At 36.7% G+C, this 13,542-nt stretch overlaps 1 protein-coding gene across 1 annotated transcript in view; it reads right to left on the bottom strand.

Moving 5' to 3' along the window:
* Positions 1-12,973, bottom strand: part of LOC149175453 (putative ATP synthase 24 kDa subunit, mitochondrial) — a 51,397-nt gene extending 38,424 nt beyond the window's left edge. The window contains exons 1-2 of the mRNA XM_089422843.1: positions 12,776-12,973; positions 11,305-11,395 (exon numbers count right to left, since the gene is read on the bottom strand). Coding sequence (XP_089278969.1) covers positions 11,305-11,395; positions 12,776-12,814 — 130 coding nt within the window. The 5' untranslated portion in view covers positions 12,815-12,973. The remainder of the gene's footprint in view (positions 1-11,304; positions 11,396-12,775) is intronic.
* Positions 12,974-13,542: the final 569 nt, after the last annotated feature.

The raw sequence follows: 13,542 nt of genomic DNA, 5'->3' as shown, positions 1-13,542 counted from the left end.
TGTTTTTATAAAAAATAAATATTTAATGTATTTTTTACAACGACCGAGTCATTGAAATCGAGCCGACCGAGTCGGAGTAGGAGTCGAAGTCGACCCTCGGCCGAGTCGGAGTCAGAGTCAGAGTTTTAAAACATTGGTTGATACAAAAAGAATATCGCAATGGAACTCTTGTTGAAAAACTAATTTCTGCCCTCAAGGTTCTGATACTTCTAATTGGTTGATGAAGATGAAAAGCCTGTGAATACTTGTTGTAAGCCTAGAATCAGTGACATGGTGATCATTACACAACATTGACTTATTTCTCAAGCCAATGGAGGATCCAAATGTTATCTGCTATATAATCAAGAGAAGTGATCTTTGACATGAAGGTCTGATCATAAAACAATCTTTAGATGTCCACAGATTTGAACACTTTCAGGACTGCTTCTTTCAATGATGCTTCATTACAAAATATCAAATGTTTCCACTACTTGATGCCTGTTGTTTTCCTTGTGACCAAATATTCACTGATGTGAATACCCTTGGTTTATAGTATAGATTCTTATTCAAAAACAATATTGCCACAGTAAATAAAAAAAATCTCCACAGGTCGGCTGAATTGATATAAGTAGATCAGACCGTGTATATATATACGGGATGAAGTCATGTTTCATATATCACAAAGACTCATACTATCCCCACAAGTCAGTGAATATTCTTATCACTGTACGATAATCCTTTTATGCTATTATCCAAGACTGAAAGCAAGGTTATGGGCTTTTATTTATGGGATGATAAGCCTAATGATCCATCATCCTAGGTCTCGTTTATGCATAGGAGTCTCGGCTCCTGTTTCTTTATGATAGAGGCTAAAATTAAATTCTTTTGAAATGTAATTGAGCTGGCCTTTTTCTTTTCTAGCTTTTATTTGAATGTTTAGAATTTTGAACAGTAGCTCGGACCTCATGCCCAGGTGTGTAGAAGATCATGAACAGATGAAGGGTATGGGTTTCGCTTGATCTCATGCTCAAAATGGATTTAGGATTAATTATTAACACAAATGTAGATTCAACATTTTGATTCTTTTGGAGACTGTCCTTTACGGGCTATCCATGTGATACTTATTTATAGAACAATGCCATAAAATTTTGGACCATGAACAGAATATTTGCTTCCCTTCTAGATATGGTTGCAATAGGAAGGCCTTGAATTCCTTGCAACACTAGAACAGTCCCTTCAAAACTTTGATAAATTCACTGATCAAAAAATGATTATAATGTACATACCAGAGTTGAATTCGATGAAAGATGCAGATCTGGAGGTTTCTCTTTTAACCTTCACTTATGCCTTTGATTAGCTACACTTAGACTGTTGCCTTTGATGCAGAGATTAGTGCTAAATAATGATGCCCAAAACCTTTGGTCTGTTCGGTGAGAAGAGGATTGTTAAATTTGTCTTTCAATGCTTGTAAATTTACTTAAGTGACCTCCTTTTTCTCTGAAACTTAAAGAAACCACAGGTCTGAATCCCCTACAACGGCTACTGCAATGTGATCAACAAACCTCGTTTCTTGCCAAGCCTTGCTTTGCTCCTTCCATTGCTGAACTTGGCCGTGCTAACCCGCATATTCTCTAAGAGAAGGAGCCCTGAAACAGTCAAGGTTACCTACAGGTCTCGACTTCTGTTACATAGACAGATAGAAATCTCAGCCTTTCTCTACCTTAGATCAGAGGTCTTAAACTCAGCATCCTTATAGCTGAAGACTACACAAAATCTTAGCAACCTTTCCTCTAAACCTGTGCCAAATTCAATACTCAAAACAAAGATATAAATCCATCCTTTCTTCTGCTCCTAATCAATTCGGCAATCTGAGGTGTGCGAAGTCTTTCTTGAGGAAGATTTTGCACTTATTGAATATGCCAAATGTGCACTCATAGACCACTTCATGTTGTCTTACTTTCAGACTTTCAGAGGAAGGAGATCATGGAGACTTGTCAACAAAATTTCTTAGTGATTGCTTTTTTTACTCTTGGTTGGGTTTGTCCTCACCTGAGCTCTGATCCCATGTTAATTTTTGGTTAACATGTTCTTTGCTTAGGTCAATTACTTCAATGATCCACATGAGCCCAAATTCAATTTCATTTCTTTCATTAGCAATCATATAAATCATTATCACATTGACAGTAATTGAAGAAAGAACATAAATAACACATGCAGAAGACAAACCAAGACAAGAGAACACATGAATTGGCTCAAGCCATGGAAAAAACCCAAGATAGGGAAAATCCTTGATCAATTCTTCAAATTATCAAATATCAAATGTTAAACAGAGAGAGAGAGTACAACACCAGCCTAGATCCATCTTAACTCCGGATCTATTAAGCGCCGAGAGGGATCAAATCTATCGAGGTGTAAACCTCTTTTTTGAGTGCAAAACTTGAGGAAAGGTTTGCACCTCAAGAGATTTGATCCATCTCGGCGCTTGATAGATCCAAAGTTAAGATGGATCTAGGTTGGTTTCAGTCGTGTGCGGCCAAAGAAAATCTAACGAACATATGATTAATTTTATCAATAATATGTAAATTCATCTAATATTAATATAATCATTTTAAATATGCTAAATATGTCTTAGATTAATCTAGTCATTTTAATTTTAAATTTGCTTAGTTACCTTAGTTTGTTAAGATGATAAATATTGTTAATAACTTTAATGATGAAATGAAAATTTTGAATGTAAAGTGACAATGTAATAGTGTTGAATGATAGAAAATGTGAATAATAAGAATATAGTCAATTACAAATAATCTTCATTGTGATTAATATCAAACTATTTTCTTCTACTATTCTTATTGTCACCCTTGTTACTTTTGTCAACTTTTCATATCGATTATATGAAAAGGAAAGGTTAAATTGTAATCCATTTAAATCTTTAGCTCGAGCTATTGTAGTAAACATCATACCTTGTCTCTCTTTCTCTCCAATATTAATAGGTTGAATTATTATAACACAAAAATCAATGTATATTGTCAATATTTTTGTATGCTTACACTGAAATCAATGCACAATGTTACTCCAACCACTTTAAAATTACCGTATTATCATACATCCAATTACATCAAATCAAAAATCAACATCTACACTAAATCAATGCATCTAATGCAAGCAATCAAATAAGATTAGAAAACATCATTTACACTAAAATAAATGCATCTAATGCAAGCAATCAAATGGGATTAGAAATCACCATTTACAATAAAATCAATGCATCTAGTGCAAGAAATCTTCTTCCCTCTCTCCCCCCTCCATCTATATCTATATCTCCCTCCATCTCTCCTTCTTTGTCTCTCTATCTCACCCCCCCAAACACACACGCTCTCTCACTCCATAATCAATCTCTCTGTCCCTCCCTCCCTCTCTCAATCTCTCTCTTCTTCACTCTCTTCACTTCCATCTATGTATCTATCTCCCTTTGTCTCTCTATATCACCCCCAATCTATCTATCTATCCCTCCTTCCTCCTCTCTCTCTCTCTCTCTCTCTCTCCCCCTCCTCTATCTCAACATCTACATTGAAATCAATGCAACTAGTGCTAGAAATCAAATAAGATTAGAAGTCACCATATACACTGAAATCAATGCATCTAGTGCAAGCAATCAAATAAAATTAGAAATCACCATCTACACTGAAATCAATGCATCTAGTGCAAGAAATCAAATATCATTATAAATCAACATCAACACTAAAATCAATGCATCTAGTGCAAGCAATCAAATAAGATTAGAAATCACCATCTACACGGAAATCAATGCATCTAGTGCAAGAAATCTTCTTCCCTCTCTCCCCCCTCCATATATATCTATATCTCCCTCCATCTCTCCTTTGTCTCTCTATATCACCCCCCCAAACACACATGCTCTCTCACTGCATATCTATCAATCTCTTTGTCCCTCCCTCCCTCTCTCCATCTCTCTCTTCTTCCCTCTCCACTTTCCATCTATATCTCTATCTCCCTTTGTCTCTCTATATCACCCCCAAAACATACACTCTTTCTCCAATCTATCTATTTATCCCCCTCTCTCTCTCTCTCTCGCTTCTGTCTCTCTTCCCTCTTATTGCCCTCTCTCCCTTTCTATCCATCTTCCTTATCACTCCTCCTCTCTCTCCACCTTTCTCTCTCTATTTATTTCTTCTTACCTCCCTCTATTCCCCATTCCAACTCCATCTCTCTTTCTCTCCCTCCCTCTCTCTCTCTCCCCCATTCTCTCTATATCACCCCCCAAACATACACTCTTTCTCCAATCTATCTATTTATCTCTCCCCCCTTCTTTGTCTATTTATCTCACCCCCAAACATACACACTCTCTCTCCATCTCTCCCTTGTCACTCCCTCTCTCTCTCCACTTCTCACTCTTTATGTATTTCTTCTTCCCTCCCTCTCTCTCCATCCAACTCCATCTCCCTATCCCTTCCTCTCTCCTCCTCTCTCCCTCACTCTCTCCTCTCTCTCAAGTCTGCTCTCTCGTACTTCCTCTCCCTCCGATTCTCTCCTACCTCCCTCTCTCTTCCCCCATCACACACTCTATCTCTCTCTTTGCCCTCCAATCCTCTCTCTTCCCCCATCACTCTTCTCCTCTCTCAAGTTTTGTCTCTCATTCTTCCTCTCTCTCCCTTTCTCTCCTACCTCCCCCTGTCTTCCCCCATTACTATCTCTCTCTCTTTTCCCTCAAATCCTCTCTCTCTCTCTCTCTAAGTTACTATATCCCTCCCTCTCTCCTTCTCTCTCCTTCCCTCCCCCCTTATCTCTTTCTCTCCTTTGTCTCTTTATTTCACCCCTAAACATACACACTCTCTCTCTCTCTCCATCTCTCCCTTGTCACTCCCTCTCTCTCTCCACTTCTCACACTATGTCTTTCTTCTTCCCTCCCTCTATCCCCCTCCAACTCCATCTCTCTATCCCTCCCTCTCTCCTCCTATCTCTCAAGTCCTCTCTCTCATCCTTCCTCTCTCTCCCTTTCTCTCCTACCTCCCTCTCTCTTCCCCCATCTCTATCTCTCTCTCTATATGCTCTCAAACCCTCTCACTATATCCCTCCCTCTCTCCTCCTCTCTCTCCCCCCTCCATCTTTGTGTCTCCTTCTCCATCTATTACCCTTCTCTACCTCTCTCACTCCTCTCTCTCTCTCTCTCTTCATTCCTCCTCTCCCCTCTCCTTCAATTTATCTCCATCTCTCCCTTTTGACTCCCCATATCTCTCCACCTCTATCACTCTGTCTTTGTTCTTCCCTCCCATATATATTTAGAGTTAATATATATCATGATATATTAATATTTATTATAATATAACAGATTTAGTATTGTATTAATCCAAAGTTATTAAATTTAATAATATTAATATTATATTATATTAATATGAATATTAGATTTAATAATAATAATAATATTAATATTAGTATTAGGGTTAATAATGTTTTTTGCATGGTATTAATAATAATTTGGCCCATGGTATTTGGCGCTTCAACTAAACAAAACCTCTTTTCGAGTGTTGCTAAGTATAAAGAGGTTTATGGAGTAAATATAAAAAAGAGGTTTCATTTGTTTACCATACCTCTCATTTATTTATATTTTTATTTATTTATCATATCTCTTTTATTTACCATGGTATTTGGCCCATAGGCTTGGTAAATAATTATATGTTGATTACTAATCCTATTTGATATATTTTTATTTATTTACCATACCTTTTTATACCTCTTTGATATTTATTTATTTACCATATCTCTTTTATAAATATGGTATTTGGCCCATGGTACTAAAAATTATTTGCCCATGGTTTTTGGCCCATGGACTTCACCTAAATAAAACATCTGTTTTGAGTTTTCGTAAATATAAAAAGGTTTATGGATTAAATATAAGACAAAGATTTATTTATTTACCATACCTATAGTTTATTTATATTTTTATTTATTTACCATACCTCCAGAGTAAATACGAAAAGATTGTTTTATTTATTTACCATACCTCTCGTTTATTTATATTTTTATTTATTTACCATGCCTCTTTTTTGAGTGTTCGTAAACATATTTATATTTTAAATTTATAAGTGTTTATACATAATAATAATTAGATTGATTTTTAAATAGAAATGTTAAATGTTAAACATTACATTTACATTTACGTGAGATCTACCCCACACTGGATTATAGAGCACCTCTTGGCACAATCAAAGTCAAAATTGACTTGCCAATATGATGATCAATACCACTGTCCAAACAACAAAGAAGTTGCCCAGACAAATCTTCCATTCTGCCTCCAAACAACATCAAACAAATTCTACCCTAACCAGTGATCAATGGTAGTCAAAGAAGCTACAAAATAGTCTCCAAAAGGAGCTCGGTCCAGGGACAATTAGTGCGGCCTCCTTTGCTGATTGTAATGAACCCAAAACAGTCCAATACTAGGTAGTCAAGCCTGGTCAATGTGATAAAGAACTCTGCGGTCAAAGGTCTGCAATTAGGGCTTGTGGACAAAGAGCCCAGATTGCCCAGATCATGTGCTAAAAGTTGCCTTCCTTCCTAGACAAGTTGCTCCAACTAGTTTTTGTCTAGCCTTCTTCTAGACCTCTAATACTGCCTCAAGTCCTTCTCTGTAAGCACCTCAGAGTTGCGGCTCCCTGCTGCATGATCTTGGCCATCAAATAAGAGAGTGAAGGTCTGCGGCCTAGATGAATTAGCCTCCAAGTGTTGTGGCCCAACCGAGGAAAAGAGATCCCACACAAAACAGTGCCAACACAACTTGTGAATTGCCCTGAAGCCTGCTGTTGCCTATCTGAAGCTTCTTGGCCCTGCAAGAGACAAGTAGAATCACCCAAAACAGACTCAAGCTCCACATCTTGCCTCCTTCTCTATTTCGCTGCCTCAAAGATGCATTTTCTATGGAATAATGCATATTGGATGTGTTTAATGAGGTTGGTCACCTCTATTTATATAAAATGTAGAGGGGTTCAACTTGACTAATTAACCCCAAGCTGACCTTGATAAACTACACGTGTGGGCTTGCTTTCAAAAATATATTTTTCTTTTTCCAAATTTAGTGATCTTTAGGTCAATTTTGGTCCTCTCAAAAAGAGGAATTCAATGCCACAATTATCTTCTTCAAAAGAGAAGCCCAAAGTGGAATGTGGCCCTAGTTGCCAATTTTAACATGATATAAGAAAATAGAATAAACAATAAGACGACCAAAGAATTCAAAGAAAGTAATTGGACCTCTGTTTACTACAACAGAAAAAACTTGGGGACCCAAAATACAGAAACTTACAACAGTATTTCTCTCCATCTTGTATGGTTATTGCAAACGAAAACTTGGAGTCATTAAGCATGTTTATTGTTCTCTCTAAAAACAAAGTTGGAAGTTTGATGAAAAAATTGGTAGATGGCACAACACTCATCTTGGATGTAAATAAAATATTGAGTTTAAAAATAGAAATGGAATTAAATACTGCTATTTGAGAAACCTCAAAAGTATGGAATGAGTAAAAAGGTATCATCATGGGAGAATAGGGAGGCTTTCAAAAGTTTCCCTTCCATCACTAAGTAAATCATGCTTTGGGGAAATAAAATTGAGGAAGAATAGGAATGCAACAAGCCTTTCTATGCATTCTCAACTTGTATCTGAAGAAAATAGCAATAACAAAGAGTTGCCCCAATTATTCTCAAGTTTTCAAACTCGTTAATCCTAGTTGCATCAGTTGATCAAAGTCAATTAACTAACTATGATGACCAAATAGAGGCATATAATATGGTTTGATTCATATTTTTCAACACCATCCCAGTCCAAAACCTAAACCAATCAAACCAACCAGTTAAACTGGGCACTGTATTGAACTGGCCAGTTGATTGGACCAATGGGCCCATTTGTATCAATTTGCCACCTTACTAGTACAAACCAACCTTAACTGACCAATTTTGACCCTAACCAATCAGTCAGATCTCACACACCTAGGGGGAGTCCAAGACTCCTGAAGGCAATTTTGGGGTGGTTTTGGAGGAAACCAGGGGCTATTTCCCTCCTAAAATAGCCTCCCTTGGCTATAAAACCAACCCTCCCCCTCATAAACTTAACTCAACCCTAGAAATGTTGGTAATTAACGGTAATGATAAATTTTAAAAGTAAAAGCATAAAAAGAAAAGATAAAGGAAATGTCAACTTAAATTTTTAACATTACCATTAATTGTTTTAATGTGTTTGAGAATGCTCAAAGGGGTTGGATCCAATGGTGGAAAGCAAAGATTTTTTCACTGTTGGGCAATGTTCACTTCCCGTGAGGGCCTTCACCTGAAGCCATGGGGTCACACTTCCAGTAGTGGTCGAACGTGTGATAGCTCCGATACCATTGTAATGTCCCAAGCAATATTTTGCATTCATCATACCACTATAATAACCTTTTTGGGAAATTTCCCCTTAGGGCACAAATCTTAGCTAGGGTTTCAATGAATACATGAAAGAACAGTATTCCATTGCAGCATGACAATAATCATTTATTCTATGAAATAGCGGTGTTCTTGAATATACAGTAGTACAGATAAAGGGTTCAGCAGCCAGTTGGTATCCTAAAAACTATTTGTTAATCTCACGCTGATTCAACAGACTTACAATGTTACAACAAAGTTTACTTACCTATAGAGATCTATCTCAATCTTGTTGCCCTAACCACACTAACCGCTTTTGGTGGATGTTCCCACTGTTGACAACACTGACTTCCTCAGCATCCAATCTGCAGGTATCCCCTCAATTTTACAACTCTCCCATTGTGCCTTTTTATGCCACTGCAGCTTCAAAAATCAGTTGCTGCAAGGCACGATTATTTCCTATCCCAAGCAGACTTGTAGGGTCACCCACGGCCTTATATGCTCCCTCTGTTGACCCAAAATAAACTTGCTACTATACAGGGTGTGTGGTTCCAACCTCCTAGAGCAAAAGTACTTGCTGTCACAGAAGAATTTTGTAGAGAGCTTGCTGCCCCGCCCTCACAGGTAGTTCGTTGTCACAGGTATGGAGCTAGAGATAGCTGTTGCTTCAGATAACGTCCCAGACTTGGTTCTTCCATCAAGATAATGCCTCTACCTCTGATAATGCCCTAGGGCTTGGCCACTACCTCAGATATTGTCTCAGAATAGGATCATTGCCCAGATAATACTTCTGCCTGCGAGAATTGCCTAGGGGGTTTGCCATTGCCTCAGAAACTGCCTCAGAACTGACTCGCTTCCATAGTGCCACCTTAGAAATGAATCTGTTGTTCAGTGAATGCCTCAAAACCTTGCTGCCACAGAATTAAGCCTTAGAAATGATGTCAACAGATTAAAGAGAGGTGGATTGACTAGAGTGGAATCTTTCAACGCATAAACCAATCAAAGAAAAGGGGTCTTAAGGCTACTTTTTCCTCTTGGGCCATTTAATTAGAAGAGAACAGCACATATATGCAATAATTTTGATGTTTTTTTTACACTAAAGGCCATGTGGAGCCTCTTTGCTGATGTATTTTTGGTTCAAAGATGGATTGAACTCGGTGCTATTTTGTTTATATGACCCTTGCTATATATATGAGAAACTTTGCACTTTTGTGTACAATGGTTGGGATTCATATGAATATATATGTTTTTATTTCAAAATTTGAATATTTATGTATTTTTTGGTCAACTAAGTTTTTTTATCCAACTTTTTTCCGATTCCAATCCAATTCCCAGCTTTGGGGTCAACCAGTTCGATGACCAGTTAGGTTCTGAGAACACTGTCTGAAACCCGATTTGATAGGTGGCCGTTTGAAGACCAGTTCCAATATTTAAAACTGTGGTTTGACTTTAGTGTAAAAAAACCTTTAAGACACTCTAGAGATGTTTACATTCAATTCTTTAATTCACTTTTCCATTAGTGTTGTGAAGCTCTTCCTTCACTCAAAAAACAATAATTAACAACTACCATGCATAACTTGTATCCATGTCCTTTTGGCATTGCAGACTGAGACAGCTTAAACTTAATGACTCAATTAAATATGCAAGTTACTTCTATCATTCAAAAAGTACAACTTTGTAATAGGATTCTCATTTCACAGACATAATGATAATATAAGATTGTCACTTAACAGCCATACTTCTGAACAATGATAATGAATGCCCATATTAGTTATGTTGTCTGAATGAACAACGTTCCAACAGTGACTCTGCAATGATTCTATACAAACTAATTAGTTATGCAGTAACAGAAATATCAGTGCAGTCGATAAAGAACAGCACTTTCGTCAAAGCAGTTCAAATCTCAAGTATAATGTACCAAAACTGTAGCTGCTTATGGATTTCAATAATATAGCAAACAATCAAAATGTAGAAGTGTATCCGTAGACTACAACCATAACATACACAACAAATATTCTTTCTACAGATCCAACCTTTGCTTCAAATTTCTATTATATTATTATGTCTGCTATTTCACAGTTTTATAATTGATCCCTATAGCTGTTCCAGGTGAGACAACTAGACTGAGGCACATGTCGTATTGAGTAATAGACATATGCATCTGCATTTCCTAACTTACCAGGTGCTTTCTGCATTCGACTCTAGCGAGGATTTGGCATCACTGCCTGTTAATAGGCACCCATGAAGAAGTAAAACAAATAAAAGAACACGACATCCAATATGAAGAAAGACAACATGGATTGAATCCACTATCTAGTGATAATCCCTTGTCTACTATCAACCTTGTCAGGCTCAGTAAGGTATAATTCAGAAGGAAGACATTTTAGATGCCTACTGCCTTGAATCATGGTTAGATTCCAAAGAAAAATGTGCGCAAGCACATGCACAGCATCAAGCTCACTAGGCCACATCCTAACTCTACTATGGACAGACTAAACTGTATATATAGCTTGCCTAGTCTAAGGTTACTAGATGCCAATCCAATTTACGTTGTGAATTTCGAAACCCTTCTGTTTGAGCCAAAAAGTCTCACACACCAAAGATACTTTATATTTTACAAGGAAAGGGACTTCAAGCTCCTTTAATTAAATTGTCCTTAGCCCTTTTGTTTGTGCCAAAAGGTCTCACACATCAAAGATATTTTAAATTTTACACGGAAAGCGACTTCAAGCTCCTTCAATTAATTTGCACTTATATCCCCAGCAAAGAAACCCTGACCTGCATATTTTTGTTACTGAGCAAAAAGTAATGAGCATAGTTACATTGTTGTTCTTATTGACTTGTAGCTTTTGAGAATTTGCCTCTGGATCACTTATTGTAACAATATATTGCAAAATGTTTCATAATAATCTAGTGCCTTACCATCGCCTTTCAGTGGTGGCAATGGAGCTTTTGATGAAAAATGCACCACTCCCATTGATCTGCCTTCAAACAGTGCCTGCCCACTTATTGCCTGCATAGCTCCAAAGAATAAAAAAATATAAAATGAACAGATTCCCCATAAACATGATTTTTGTAAAATTGTGGATTAAAAATAAATTTCAGGGTTGCAGAAGAGTACAATAAGTGTTGCAATACCAATGCAAGTTTATGAACTAAATAGTAAATACTTTACGTGGGGCATAAGAAAAATAAAATAGCATCATAACTGGACTATAGTTTCCCTCCCGTATTCAACAGGTGACCACTAACATAGACCATGCAGGTCATTAAAACTCAGAAATAGATCCCTTAATCAACATTTTAATTTTACCTTATAAATATGTGTATAAATCTTTACGGCTTGACTCCGTATCCCAACCTTGTAACTATATTTCCATTCAGGGCAAATAAAAGCAACAAATAGCGTGGATGAAAACCCTACCCTCCTTAACATAATTTGTGAACATGGAAGGAATTGTTTCTCTTCTATCAATGTTGAACTTCGCAATTGTCGAGCAGGTTGTAATAACATGTTTAAATCAAAGGACTTTCAGTGCTCAGATCTGGATTGAAACCCCCAAAGGCATGTTGCCACATTCATGCAACCAACAGAGTAATCATCGTATCTAAGACCGGGAGGAGGTGCCAGTGACCTTGACAGCCCAACTGAGAAGGCTGGGTGCTGTTCTGAGTGAATATGACTTAAATAGAAACACCCTTCAGTCAGGGCATCTGAGATCATAATTAAAAGAAAACATGGTATCTGCTTTCACTGACCCGACCCGCCTCTTGTAGCATGGCCTGAAATCTTCATTTGATTAAACACCTATTATTTCCCTTGTCAATCGGATTTCTTTGATCCGTTTTCTTGAAGTATTTTCTGGGTAACTATTCTACAAAAGTCGCAAGCAGCCTCACCCAGTTTTAGGGCATACCGTTCGGCTTGGGTAGATTAATACTCCGTTGACCAAGGCAGTGAGAGAATGCCATGTTTGTAACTTCGATCTGTTTTCTTAATCAAAAATACATTATAAATTGCAACGGCAAGCAACAACCATACCCTGCAGCACTACTCGCAACATGCATTTGACTAGAGAATCCATTAACAGAAACCCCGGATCGTCAAGCACCCCTTTTGTTACAAGCATTTTATGGTCAGATGGATCAATATTGTCTGAAAGGACAATAAAACTTTTGGGAAATACTGCAACAACGGTAATGATCATCCTAAAATATTAAATCTTGGAGCCCTTTTTACACAGAGTGTTTCTGACAGTTTCTATCGGCGAAAGATTATTTTTTAGCAACATGGTCCTAATATGTCATATCATGATCTACCGATGACAAATGCCTGCAGGCTTTGATTAACAGAAAACAAAGAAAAACAGAGGAGATTTGAAAAGTAAATTACCGATATCGGCCGACGTATAGCACGAGTAAAAGAGGCCATCTTCTGGTTATTCCTCTGTTTCGTCCTCCTGTCTTCTCCTCTCTTCTTCTCAGAAGTTTGGTGGCTCTTATTAGTTTTGTGATTTTGGCCGCTAGAACGCTATTATGCATTAAAGAATGGACGCGGACTTAAAAGCCTCCTTAAAACCTCGTTCATGCTCCTGGGTTGTTAACCCGTGCTTTTTATATAGATATATGTTTTGTATATGGAAATATATATTAGATATATTTTATATATCTAAAATTACCAATAAAAGCAAAAACCTAAACGAATACGAATATGGTGTACTTATTCTCTACTTGGGTTTTTTTTTTATGATTTTCTAATTTTAAGTTTATAAAATTTTATTATTTTAATTTTAGATCAAAGTTTTTCTAAAATATTGTTATTTTCAATCAGGTGATTTTGTAGATTTGTAACTGGTTGAAAATAGTGCTATATATATATATATATATGGATATGTTTTATATATGGAAATATATATCAGATATTTTTTATATATCTAAAAATACAAATAAAAGCAAAAACCTAAACGAATACGAATATGGTGTACTTATTCTCTAGTTGGTTTTTTTTTATGATTTTCTAATTTTAAGTTTATAAAATTTTATTATTTTAATTTTAGATCCAAGCTTTTCTAAAAAAAATTGTTATTTTCAATTCTGTGATTTTGTAGATTTGTAACTGGTTGAAAATAGTGATAAGAAATGTTAAAATAGCATTAAGAA

This window comes from Pinus tabuliformis, chromosome 4_1 (assembly GCF_031772625.1).
Source record: "Pinus tabuliformis cultivar Carrire ecotype Pingquan chromosome 4_1, CPIR1, whole genome shotgun sequence".
Taxonomy (NCBI): domain Eukaryota; kingdom Viridiplantae; phylum Streptophyta; class Pinopsida; order Pinales; family Pinaceae; genus Pinus; species Pinus tabuliformis.
This window is presented reverse-complemented; position numbering and strand designations above follow the sequence as displayed.